Source organism: Electrophorus electricus, chromosome 26 (genome assembly GCF_041902795.1).
Source record: "Electrophorus electricus isolate QZ-2024a chromosome 26, ASM4190279v1, whole genome shotgun sequence".
Lineage (NCBI taxonomy): Eukaryota > Metazoa > Chordata > Actinopteri > Gymnotiformes > Gymnotidae > Electrophorus > Electrophorus electricus.
In genome coordinates, this window is record NC_137522.1 from 4,928,997 (window position 1) to 4,942,303 (window position 13,307).

Consider the following 13,307-nt stretch of genomic DNA (forward strand, 5'->3'; position numbering starts at 1 on the left):
CGCCAAAGAAGCCTTCTTTGGACCACTGATGCTAAGGTCAAATCATCTCAGTAAAGAATCATCCCTCAACTCATACAATCATAGCAGAGAGTAAACCATCACATCTTATCCCACACAATCAAATGTTTGTTATGCAACAGGAGAATGGGCAAATCAGGTCAGATGTGCTAAGAACACCCAACAGGCCTCTTGATCTTTTACTACTACCCTTTAGAAAGATTGCTGAATTTTCTGTGAACAAGGTAGACATACATACATACATGAATGAACGAACGAACGGTTTAAAAAAAAAAAACCAAAAAAAAAAAAAAAACAGCACGGGGGGGGGGGGGCTATCAATACTGCAAAGCTGGTTAAGTGAGCAGAGTAACCTATGGCAGACAGACTTACTAACAATAAAGCATGGAAAAACCATCTTCATTACAACACTGTCGGAAGAGATTAATCTCAGTGTTTCATTTGGCGGTATTACTAGGAGAGAGACGGGGAAATAAACCCCTGGCATTTTTGAGAAGGCATTCCAAACACATTTGGAAAATATTCTAGAAGAATGGATGGAATCTAGTCTTTATGTACACATTAGGCAGGGAGATTTATCAGGTTTAGCTGGGGGACATTTCTTGGATGAAGGCAGGGCTAGTCTAAAAAGGTGCCGACAGGATTGGAACTTGGTCTGAAATTAGTTTCCAATACAGCAGTGGTTCGGAGCCATTCTGGCCTGTAGGGGTTAGATCTGCTATATGTACCTACAAAGACATTTTAATCCTCAACCATAAAAGCAGAAGCAATGACAAAAATCATAGATAATCTAACAGAAAAGGTTCCAGCTCATTGTAAGGATTTCTAAACACTGGCAGTATTAAAAAATGTTTTTCAAATTTGGTGAAAGGCACAGGTGAGTCTTTAGGATAGGTTGTTAATGCCACACCAAACAGGACCATTATAGTAATACCGCCTATATACTTCTAGACCAAAGTGTGACTTTTATAATTTAATACTCATGACTGGGTATTTAAATTCCTTGAGCATGACGACATGTACCCAAGCATAAACCTGCACCCCAGGTTGGCCAGCTGCTGAAAAATTCAGCCTTCCAGATTGACAACTTCAATTTCAGAGCACAAAGCAAATGAGAACAACTCAGACAGCGAACAGTGATGAAGGGATGCAGATAGAGGAGGACCACACAGATGAGACTGTACCTGAACATGATGAACCCAATGGACTCGACAGCAGCTCTGCGCACATCATCATTCACGTCACTCACCTGTCGGAGGAGAGAAAGAAATGGGTCATTTTCATGCCGGCTTCTGATCATTTCCTCTCTATGCATATCAAAATAGAGATCAGTAACGTGAGGGGGGTGGGGGTGAAGGGAAGGGAACGGCCGAAGCTGAGGATTTCTTCAACATCAGAAAGTGTGCTGAGGCTGCCACCTACAGGGGAGGAGGTGTCCCACACTAAAGAACAATTTTAGCCATCCATCAATCTCTAACCTGACCTTTAGCACAGGGGCACACAACTTGCACAATTTAAAACCTGAACTACAACTGCTTCACCCAAAAAGTTACTTAAAACGTAATTATCTTTAATTTTTACTATGCTCCTTATCCAAGTTGTGTCCTTATTACTATAGACTGAACCCACTGGGTTGGAGTCACATCTCTACCCGCTTGTGGAGAGGAGTTCCGGTGTGCATGTTAGCGCGTGTTCAGAGTGCAGCCAGTGTGAGAAAGGGAGAGGGGGGGAATGACTCACAGCCACGTGAAGCAAGCGGCGGATGGCCTTGTTGTTCCCAGAGCCGCAGTACGCCATGCCCACTGTGTACATTCCTGAGCGGCGGAGGATAGGGTCCTGGAAGAGCAGTGAGACAAAGCAGAACTTCAGCCTGCAGACAGAGCCTCAGCAGGCTACATTAGCACTGCCACTGTGGGGGAAGTGGTGACTGATGGGCGAGGGGTTCAGATCGGGGGACGAATGGCACGACATCCAGAGAGCATCACCCCAGACAACAGCTTAAACACTTCAGGAATCAAGAGGAAACAGTAGTATGAAAGAACTTTAAAAGTAATAAATCCCTTTCTAAGGAGGTCAAATGTCCTTGTTGTTACCTTCTTTGTGCAGTAATTCTGTTTTAGTTCTTGAAAGATTTAAGCTATCAACACAATTGCTAGAAATTCACAAAAAAAGTGTATAACAAACACAAGTGGCATCAGAGAACCATGACCACTAAAGTAAGCCAGTAAGGCATCAAAATATCTCACCCATAAGTAACCAGTAATGCTCTAGTAAATCGGATGTATAAAGAAGCCTCTAAAAGTACATTCATACATACAAGAGCTTTCAAATTATTAAACTTAAGTATCAAACTTATTCAATTGGTAAGAAATAAGACAACATTAAATTTGCAAGAAAAGACAATTCTCATAGCTACACTCTGCAGGAAACTTGACATCATTTGTTCTTGCTAGTGGGATGTTAGGACAGGTGTGCTCACCTTGTCCCTGCACAGGCTCTCGATGAGTGCATCTGCCTCCTCCATCCTGCCATACATGACCAGTGCGATGCCCACAGCCAGACCACGCAGGATCTTCTCATGCTGGGTCTCCTGGGCGTAGGCTACCATGTCCTCGATAGCCTGGGCTGACTTTGAGCCCAGCATAACCAGCCCCAGGGCCAGACCTGCTGCCTCTCCTACATGAAAGCAATAGTTGTGAAAACGCAAAAAGTCAATAAAGATAACACACTGGCAATGAAGGTGGGATTCAGGGAAGGGTTCAAATGGCTCATGTGTATAGTCCCTTGCCTGTAACTGCATCATCTTGATAAAGGTTTGATTTAAGTAGATCGTACACGTCCTGTCGGGCAGTTCCAAGGGCTGCTAGCCCGAGCCCGAGGGCGCCTCCATGACGGACAATCTGTACAACAGACAGCAAAAAGGCCCAAAATGAGCAACAAAATTTGTTTACTGCAGTCTCAAAACAACAATGTGAAAGCCTGGTATTTACATCATTGCTTGCGCTCTTCAGCTGGCTGAGGAGGTAATCGATGATGTCTCCCCCATGGTTGGCATGGATTAATCCAAGGGCATAAAGACCTCCTCCTTCCTGGTAGGCGGAGCCAGGTGAGGTGTCTTTGGGCAGGTAAGTGGCCATTAGCTGCAAAGCCTCTTTTTCATGACCCTAAAAAAAAAAAAAAAAACAGCACCAAAAACACCCATCTGGGCTTAACACAGCTTTATGTTTCTCTGGTTACAATCTGCATCCTATCTGTGATAGGATGAACTGCCTACCTTGTGAATGACACCAAGACTCGCTGTTGCTGTGAACTTAGCCCAGTTTGTTGCTCTTGCAAGCCACTCCAGATTTTCTCTTTATGGAAACGCAAACATGGAAACATTACTTTCTTATACTGTGGCTAGATTTCAGAGTCAGTGTTTACATAAGAGTAACCAGATTTAACATGTTCCAGATCATACATGTCACAACAGTTAGAAATGTAAAGCTTTACCCCATTCTGAGATAAAGGCAGTTCTACCTACAGTAATATTAAATACAGTTTTACCTGAGAAACTGATCACTTGTGGTTCCTGTGTGCATGAAAGAGTTTGCTATGACCGTTGCTGTATGGCACACAGAATTTCGTACTGCATCCTGGAAAAAAATAAATGTGTCATCTTTCTTCAACCAGCTGATCCAACACTTATCAGCATTATTTCAAAGAGGAGTATAAAGTTAACTCCCATGTCATACCCTTAACCTTTCCAACAGAATAACAGACATGAATATTATTCCTCCTTTTATTCATACTGAATATTCATATTCAAGTTTTCTAACAAACTGCGAAAGCCTGTTTCCCAGTCAGTACCACTCACTCTCACTTATACTGCACCCAGACCAACTCTAGTTCCCCTCACCAGTGATGGTGGAGCTAACTAAATTAACAGCTCATTATCATGGTTAGTGTTTAGCGCAGTTTAGAGCAGGGAAACTACTGTACTGTGGAGCTCCACCACAGGGACCAAGAGAGAAGCTCTGCCTTCATCTCATCGCACAGCATCTCTCACTTTTGTGTTTTTGAGGATCATCAAGTCTGTGTTGTTGTTGCGAATGAGGAACTGGAGATGCAGCTCAATAGCCATTTCACCGCTGAGTATCTTGATCATTTTTGAGTTCTGGTCCTTTGGTTCATCCTTCTTTTGAAAGAGAAGACATGGGCAACATTAAAATGGAGACTGCCTAAAATATGATGAGTCCACTGTCACAGGGCTGCACATCATTTTAATTTTGAGCATTTGAGTATGGCCTGACAGAGGTGTTTGACCAAAGTATGTGTAGCTCACAGATTAGCCATAATTACCCCGTCCACAGTCTTTCCAGCTGGGGAACTGCAAGCCTTGTCATCTGTTTCCATGGCATCACTAACACCATACAGTACCCACAGCAAGAACAGGGGAAAAGAAAAGAAAAGAAAAAGAATTTAAGTGGCAATCACATTTTTAAAAAGAAATGTATCAAATTTATTTACATGGTGCTATAACAGTTCTTGTCACAAAGCAGCTTTACAAATGTCCGAGTCCAAGACCCCAGTGAGCAAGCCGAGGGTGACAGTCGCAAGGAAAACCTCCCTAGAGCATGTGGAAGAAACTGTAAGAGGAACCAAGACCCAAAAAAGTGGAGGGAGAGGGGGTCGCCATCCTCCTCTGGCCAACAAAGACAAATAATCTGTTTACATTACTTTTTAGTTTTGTGCCCATTTAAACTTTTTACACACACACAAAAAAATGGAATTGCTGGTTTAAAAAAAAAAAAAAAAGCGAACTATGGAAATTAGAGGATAAATAGCTAGCTTTCAAAACAGCAGAACAGTCAGTGACACTATTAAAAGAAATGTCAATCCCTCTGCCTAAAGAAACACTTTAAAATACCTTATTTGAAATAAAATGACTAAGAAAAATCTCAATGTGAACCTTAAAAGCTAATTTCAAGCCAAAACCCTACATCACTGACATTACAACATTAATACCATTGTTATGATGAATGTCATTCAAAACAAGGACATAGCTATTTCTGTTGGAGTTTTCAAAACAACTATAAAGCTGAAACGCCAATGTAAAGTCTAGCACATGCAGTGAAACACCAAATTGTTAACCGAGGTAAAGGGAAACTATCCCTGGATCAAGGTGCAGCTTCCCCATTACAAATTGTTCCACATATACAAAAATTAAGTAAAACTGTCAAATTCCTATATACAGTCAAACACCTTTGTCCTAAATACTGTAACTTAAAACAGGGATAAATTTGGCTCATGGCCATCAATAACCACCTCTCCTCCCATGCCCTGTACCCACCTGTCTTTGTCCTGAGTTGGCACAGTGCCAGTGTTGGTGGAGCCTGGCACAGCAGGAATTGGGGTGCCCACTGTGCGGAGGTTCTGGATGACAGAGGACAGGAACTGTTGGCTGGCGCTTTCATAGAGGTCAAAGCAGATCTGATAGGCCATCAAGAGGTTGTCTTCCTTAACCAGCTTCTCCAGTATATCACTAACTGCTTGAGGGTCATCCAGGAATATCAGACACTACAGCAGGTCAAAGAGAGAGAGAGAGCACAAGAGCAAGAGTGAGAGGAATGAGGTCATTAGAGAGAGGACTTCAGACAACTGTCTTCAGAAAGGCCTTTGCAGGAGTATGCTGTTTGCTGGCTCCCACCTGACAAACATTGATGAAATCTGGCTTCTCCAGGTTCATATAGAGCTTAACGAGCACTCGGAGCACCTCATTACGGAACTTTTTATTCTGCATAAGCGTCATGCAGATCTTCAAGCTGTATGCTAACAGACCACTGACATCATTCTACATGAGGGAAGGGAGAAAAGAGCTAATTAAAAGAGCTTTCCAGCTGTAACAGGAAAACATTACTTTCACCATCACCTGACTCCAAACTCTGAAAGACATTACACTGCATGCAGAATGTCTTTCTATGGAGAACCATGGGAAACATAAGGGCAACATACCGATTCCAGGATGGTCTTCTCAAAGATGTCCAAGCGCCTCGTCTCAAGAGCTATCCCAATGGCCTGCTTGTACTTGTGATCATCAAGGCACCGTTGGAACATCTTGTTAACAATGCCCTCCAGGCGAGGATCAATGCTCTTTTTTTCCTCATCCTCAGGCTGCTCAGCGTTCTCCACACGCAGCTTGGTGTAGTGGTCAATGCATTTGGCTGTTGGCCAGAGAAGTATGAGTTTGACCACAAAGTGTAGAACAAGTAAAAACAACCCCAGAGAAACAATGAACATGAAGAAAAATCTGCCTCTTACCAATAATAGTCTCCACATACTCAGAGTCATCGGTGACATTGAAAAGGTCCCCAGCGCCCAGAGCATAGTTCAGGGACTCCTCAAAAGCTCCAAGGTGGTAAAAAACCTTAGAGGCTACCAAAGCAGCAAACTCTCTGCTGCGGAATGTCTCATCTTCATAAAGGACCTCTCTGAGAAGTAACCAACATATCAGCATTAATCAAACAGAGCTTTATTTAGAGGCAATATAAACACACAAGATCAGCTATGTCTCAAGAAGGGCCTGCTTACATTTTATCCACAGACTCCGAAATCTCTGCCCAGAAGTCATTGACAATCGAGTTCAGCTTGTGGAGTGCAAACTCCTTCAAATGAAAAAGAAAAGAACCTTGACTTTAGAATAAAATAATTAACCGGAAAATTAGTAACAAATAAGCAATAACCAACACAGACTGCATTAGTAAAATACAAAATTTTCAATGATTTTCCACAAACATTCAGTAAATGTTGTCTGTAAACAGGATTGTGCAATGCTGCTACCTTCAGCTGAGGCTCGTCCTCGTCCAGGAGGGATATGATACCCGCTGCATAAACAGTCAACAGATTATAAACTTTAGATATGTTTCAAGTTTAGCTATTAGCAATAACAGTTACTACAGAATAGTACTGTAGTTATATGAGCGATGTAACATTCAGTTTAGACTGGAGATGTAGTTAGTTCGCTAGTTAGTACTACAGGCATAACTAATATTACTCAACACCATCCAGCTTGAAATGCTTTAATGAAAACAAGTCGCCTACCACACGTCTAGACAACTACGCTAGCCCGCTAGCTTTGCTTCCTTGTACAATAAATGGTAAAACTGTTCCTTTGGCTGACGAAAGATGAATATAACACGAGAGCAACCGTGGCGAACTAGCTAACTAGCCTATATGTTAAACTCAGCATTAACACAACTGTAACCTTAGCCATCATTTGCGTAAGAGCTTTAGCGTGAACCGTTGGCTAACTGCTAGGCTGGTAAACGGGTCAACGTTCGGTGAGCTAGAGCTTGTAACTCTGTACGTGAGCCGCAGGTCTCTCCGTTGCTTTGAGTTATTAGGAAAACAGGGCGAGCTATATAACTGCCCAAAACATATTTTAGTGGTGCCAGTTAACCTAGGTTAGCTGGGTAGCTATATTTTGGTGATGCCAGTTAGCTGTCTTAGCTAACTATCTACTCTGTTTAATGTAGCAAGCTAAGCTAACCTGACACTCGACTATGTGACTCAGCTAAATCAACTGCACTTTCCCATAGCGTTCATATTATCGCTCACCAGCAGAAGTTATCATATTTTTCACTCCGTAGGCAACTCTCCCGAATGTCCTCTAGCGGAATAAAGGGCACTGGTAACTATTACAAACCACGCCAATAAGGACTAAAGTGGGGTAGAGTCTCCAACACAGAAACACCTCGCAAAACCACCACTTCAACCCTCGCTAAGTGTATGAGAAACAATGAGCATCCTGTCCACTAGGACCCTCAGATGTTGTATGATAATCTGTGGTATTGCCATATAGTTTATGACATTTTTGTTGCTGTTTGGAATATCTCTTTGCACATTTAATATGTCTATAACGTTTTGAAATCCATTTTAATGCAATTCGGTTTTTTTTTCTCTTAAATATCAGTTTATATTTCGAGATTAATGTAGAACCTTTTTATTTTTTTGATGGCATCGATTTAGAAACCCTACGATTCTTCCACGGGGCTTTGAGCGTATCAAAAGTGCAAACGATCGCCACCTAGCGTTCAACGTTACCTATTACAAATTATGCTGCAAAGATGAATTTAATATACCTTTATTTTTAATGCATTTTTTACTTATCGATCCTTGTTTTTCTGGTTCTTGAAATCATGCTAATTATAGTTAGATTGGGAACCAACCGTATATGTCAAATGTTAGGAAATATATGCACAATGTGAAAAATGAAATTACATTTAATTTGCCTGCATATTATATACCAAATAAAAATAATCAAATTGTTGAAAAATTGACAACAGTTGTTATCACAAAGCAGCTTTACACATTTCCGAGTCCAAGACCCCAGTGAGCAAGCCTAAGGTGATAGTGGTAAGGAAAAACTTCCTAGTGAATGAGGAAGAAATCCTGAGAGGAACCAAAACTTCCTGTTGGATGGGGGGGGGGGGGGGGGGTGTTCATACTTATACTATTTATTACACAATATTAGCATCACATTGGCAATATCATAACCTATTTGCAATATTATCATTCTACAGAAACACACACACACACACACACACACCAAAACATTGTTATATGTATGGTAATTTGGACATTGTATGCTGTTCACCTCATAAGAACAGACCTGGTATTATTTTACTGCCTTTTTAATGAACCTTAAATGTTAATGAGCACAACATGACTATTACATAGGGTTCTATGTAATTTGAAATGTTTATTATAGTCTATGAACAGTGAATAGTTCTAGCATGTCACAATATAATAGACATTAATATTAAAAAAATCTGAGCCTATTAAAGACTATAAAAATAAGACACAAGGAAAAGATACTGAGCTATACAATACATTTCAAAGGACATTCTACCATTCTGTTGTATTCTGTTATAATGATGTTTTGCACCCAAAAAAGCATTTATGTGATTTATGTGAACTATGCAGGCAGTTTGTACGACCATAGCCAAATGACTGGAAGAGGAAAGGTATCAGCACCACCATCCCAAAGTCAGCATGACTATAAATGCTAGCTTGCCCTGTAAAGCTTAAATGTGTGGTTAATAATATATAGGCTTCTTCAAACTGAGTTATATATTAAATTCAATATTTGCTGTGGAATAGTCTACTTTATTAACTTAAGACCTTCAAAATTAACAGAAAATCACATCAACTATAAATATCAATACTTATATCAGTACTTATTAGCACTTATTGTTTATTGCAATTGTCATTGCCTAAGATAGATCTTATGTATTTTGTACTTCAAGGCATCAGCATTGATCCCTGTATTTCTACAGTATTGTAGTTCATTGGTATATTTGACTCTAAACTACTCTACTGGCTACGAAGTATGTAAATGACAAAGCACTTTTGTAAGTCGGTCTGGATAAGAGCATCTGCTAAATGCCGTAAATGTAAACATCAGCAACAATATCTAATTTGCATATTACTTAAAAAAAGCAAAAAAAGAAAAACGACAGGGATAATCAGCAATTCAAAGATTCAATCCTTGTGTGCGTTAACACTTAATAGTAGAGCAAATATTTCATTTAGAATTAGCAAAAAACAGCAAAATGACAGATGAATTTCATATTCTGATTGTCTTTAAATACTGTGCCATCTATTAAATAAAATGTATAATGCATGTTACAGGTCACTTTTTGCATTTATAGACCTTGCCTCATGAGTGTGGCAAGGATCTCATCTGTAGAGGAATTCCTTCTTCTGTGCTTTCTGGATTACCTACAAGGATGATATAATTTACATTAGAGAAAAGTGACAGGGATCTGATCTTATTTGTATACACATTTACAGGAGTCTGTCCTACCTTCCTGTACCAGGTTGTTAGAAGTTATGTTGGGTTTGTGTTCTCCCCTAAACCATCGTTGCAGTAGCGGAAAACAACCTTGTTTGCCCGGCATATTATCTGCAGAGTTAACAACAGACATATCAAAACAATCAGAACAGAAAAAGATCAAATTGTTTGTTACATGAAAGCATTCTTCTGATGATTAATTTCCAGACATGCTTTCCAGATTAGAAAAAAATGATCCTAATCTAGACAGTGTTTACTAGATGTACAAACTATGCCTAAAAACATCCAATACAAATTCAATTGGCAATGAAATCGCAAATTAAACACTACTGAAATAATAACTGGCTAGGCTACTTAACCTGGAGACTGAGAGAAATGAACAGTTGTGCAGATATGCCTCTTAATAGTCTGCGTTCCGTCCGGTGCTTTTGAAATAAAGTGACCAGCCCATATTGAGCCATGTGGATGTTTTGTGAACACCGACCTAAGTGTCTGCTCCAAGAACATCACAGAATCACGAGTCTCTGCATTCTCAATATCTGCATAAACCAGACCAAGCAAAGCTGGACGAACTCCATTACGCTTTGTGCGCGTTTTAACGTCCTTTAGTATTTCCTCCAGACACACACGGTTGCCCTTGTGGTTAACATATGCATGTCTGAAGATAAAAATGATTATGGCGCAGCTAATCGTTCGTCCTCTAGCACTTAGGTTTCCAGTGGTCAGCACATTCTTGGCCTCGACTCCTTTGGCGCTGGAAGCTCCTTCTTTCTGAACAGCGTCAAACTCCGACCTGCGCCGACCGTGCGACGTGGAGCGGTTGTCGCGGAGGTCAGACGGTTCATCGTTCTGCATAATAACATCGGTCACGGCAGCTTTGCACGACACACCAGATTTGATGTCGCCGTTGCTCATGTCTGTTCCAACACGATTGGTTTCTCTATGCGTGTCATCATTGCGAAATATGCCAGCAACAAACTCTTCTAAGATTCTGTATTTGTATTTACTGTCCATTGGATATGCATCGCCTACCAAATAAATGTTCCCTCTACCGCCAACGTGACTCAAGACTTGATTAAATTCCTCATCCTCGGACGTGTAGTTGACTTTGTTATACTTGTACTCCGAAGCCATGCCCAATAAACTATGTCCTCGGAGAATGTTCACTTTCAAAAGACAAGAAATCGCACTTAAAGTTTTCAGGACAATGCAGCAGTCGTTCGTGGTAGGCGAGCAATCAGAACAGTTGTTAGCCAACTTTAAAAAAAAAGCTTTAATGTCGGGGCACACAAACCAGGCTGGACAGTCCGGTCGCACAGGGACGCAAACCACTCCCCGGAAATAAGGGACACAAGCAAGACCGACAGAATACGAGACTTGTATATTTGCAGAATTTTACTTTTATAGCGGTAGACACACACACACACACACACACACACACACACACACACACACACACACACACACACACACACACATATAGATAGATAGCTTCCTAAATAAATAAATAAACCCTCACACATTAGCCTTTTTTTAAATCCAAACATAATTACAGAATTACTTCACTGTTTACCTTATGGCAGGTTAATATCGTAACGTGTGACTAACGATTTTCGTTTAAATTGTCTATATTGAGCCGAGTTCCGCTACAGTGAGCAGAGTCATATTTTAATTCGCTCATAGAGTCAAGGGCGCAAAGAAAATCAACAGGCGAATGTGGGTCAAGGCTGTTCAGATCGAAGCCAGTTCTCCTGTCCCAATGATAAGATAGTTAATCTTTAATTTTAGAGGACGTGAAGAAATATTGGTTTCAGATTTGATCAGATTTGTTTTATGTATAATTTCTTGTTATATTGCAAGTGTAGGGTACTTTTGTCTGTAATTTCATCATTCACTGCCATCCAAAAAATGGAAAAGTTACATTTAAAATATCAAGTTTAATTTCTTATCAAGTTTAATTTCATGTGTCATCTCTGGGAAATTATTGATTGGGTAACCCTGGCTTGACTCTTTGAGAGGTTTGGGGTGGATCTCTACAAAGTTTCTTTGTGACACTAGGGTGAAAATTGCAATACAGCAAAATTAAAATTAATGTTAAATGAATGATTTACAGTACATGGATCTCTATACTCACAATTTATGCTAACATTACAACCATTCTCTTGCAGTAATAAATGTATACTCATTATTGTATTATTTAGAAATAGTTCTATACATTTCTATAAAAATAAATGTCTAATTATTCTGTATCAAACTAAGTTACTCTCAGTGCAAATGCAACACAGTTTAAAGCTAATGATAAACTGAGCACAGCATAAACAAACAAACAAACAAACCCACTGACCTTTACATTACATTATTCTTTAATTTTGCCACATTTTATTCACTCTGCTTTTAACAACTTTTAACATTTATTAAATGTTCTTATAACCAGGATAAAAAAAACCCTAATACAGAGTATATACACATTTCTTAAACCACCTAAGAAAATTATATTTCTAGCTATTTATTGGCACAATAAGTGTTTATAGGCTCCAGAAGAAAAACTGAACTTATTGGAAATTCTTCCAAGCTTCATTTGTGGCTTTTGTTTGGTTTTGTTCTTTTCTATGTCCAAGAGAACCCACACAGCTTCAGTTGTCCTGAGGTTGAGGCACTCATTTGCCCAGCAAGTATTCCAACTTAGGCTTTAATTGTACTTCAATAAGTTTGAAGCTGAAATAAACATTATTTGCAATTCAAACCCTGAAGAGATGTTTGTGAAGCAAACTTGCTTTCTTCTACAAGATGTCAATAACATTCAAGGTTCAAAGTATATTTGTCACATTCATAGTCATATTCATATAACTGGCAGTGAAATGCTTTTTGTAACTGCTCTGTCCGTGGCCGAGGAGAGATACAGGGAAATGGATGCGGATTAATGAATAAATAAATATGTCACGATGAATGAAGAGGGAATGTATAATATGCATATATACAATGTACAATTTCCAGTTTTTACAATTTACAATTTTTACAATTTTAAAGTTTTTACAGTTTATCATGATGTTATTGCAGACATCATACACAGTTCACAGTCCCATCAGTTCAATCAGTCACCCCGATTCAGAGCCCGAATGGCCTTTGGTTAGAAGCTCTTCATCAGTCTCTCTGTGTTGGTCTTCAGGGAGCAAAAGCGCTTCCCTGACCTCAACAGAGAGAAGAAACTATTGTTGGGATGGGTGGGGTCCTTCACAGTCCTCCTGGCCTTGGTCTGGCACCACTTGTAATATATGGTCTGCAGGTCAGGAAGTTCTGTATGAGTGATGCGCTCTGCTGAACACACCACCCTCTGGAGTGTTGTCTGTCCTGCTTGGTGCTGTTCCCAAACCAGACTGTGATGTTTCTCGTGAGGATGCTTTCAATAGTGCAGCTGTAGAAGTTCCGCAGCATCTTGAAGGGCAGTCTGAAGTCT

The 13,307-nt window shown here is 40.1% G+C and overlaps 2 protein-coding genes across 5 annotated transcripts in view; both read right to left on the minus strand.

Annotated features, from left to right (window-relative positions):
• psmd1 (proteasome 26S subunit, non-ATPase 1) overlaps positions 1-7,796 on the minus strand; it is a 33,233-nt gene extending 25,437 nt beyond the window's left edge. For 2 of the 3 annotated variants that reach the window (XM_027023430.3, XM_081708196.1), the window contains exons 1-16: positions 7,615-7,796; positions 6,838-6,881; positions 6,589-6,662; positions 6,319-6,488; positions 6,013-6,221; positions 5,708-5,851; positions 5,351-5,577; positions 4,360-4,420; positions 4,067-4,195; positions 3,565-3,653; positions 3,293-3,371; positions 3,009-3,182; positions 2,807-2,918; positions 2,498-2,694; positions 1,759-1,854; positions 1,203-1,267 (exon numbers count right to left, since the gene is read on the minus strand). In XM_027023430.3, coding sequence (XP_026879231.1) covers positions 1,203-1,267; positions 1,759-1,854; positions 2,498-2,694; positions 2,807-2,918; positions 3,009-3,182; positions 3,293-3,371; positions 3,565-3,653; positions 4,067-4,195; positions 4,360-4,420; positions 5,351-5,577; positions 5,708-5,851; positions 6,013-6,221; positions 6,319-6,488; positions 6,589-6,662; positions 6,838-6,881; positions 7,615-7,630 — 1,886 coding nt within the window. In that variant the 5' untranslated portion in view covers positions 7,631-7,796. The remainder of the gene's footprint in view (positions 1-1,202; positions 1,268-1,758; positions 1,855-2,497; positions 2,695-2,806; positions 2,919-3,008; positions 3,183-3,292; positions 3,372-3,564; positions 3,654-4,066; positions 4,196-4,359; positions 4,421-5,350; positions 5,578-5,707; positions 5,852-6,012; positions 6,222-6,318; positions 6,489-6,588; positions 6,663-6,837; positions 6,882-7,614) is intronic. The other variant, XM_081708197.1, reaches the window with a different exon arrangement.
• Positions 7,797-8,733: 937 nt separating this feature from the next.
• Positions 8,734-11,177, minus strand: LOC113585745 (uncharacterized). Of its 2 annotated transcripts, none has more exons than XM_027023440.3 (3): positions 10,213-11,177; positions 9,866-9,964; positions 8,734-9,780 (listed from the first exon to the last, which is right to left on the minus strand). In XM_027023440.3, the coding sequence occupies exons 1-3, from the start codon at positions 10,985-10,987 to the stop codon at positions 9,719-9,721; spliced, it is 936 nt and encodes a 311-aa protein (XP_026879241.2). In that variant the 5' UTR covers positions 10,988-11,177; the 3' UTR covers positions 8,734-9,718. The 2 variants fall into 2 exon arrangements, 1 of the variants encoding a protein (XP_026879241.2); XR_014119996.1 differs by having other exon boundaries at positions 9,745-9,780; positions 10,338-11,177.
• Between the last annotated feature and the right edge of the window lie 2,130 nt (positions 11,178-13,307).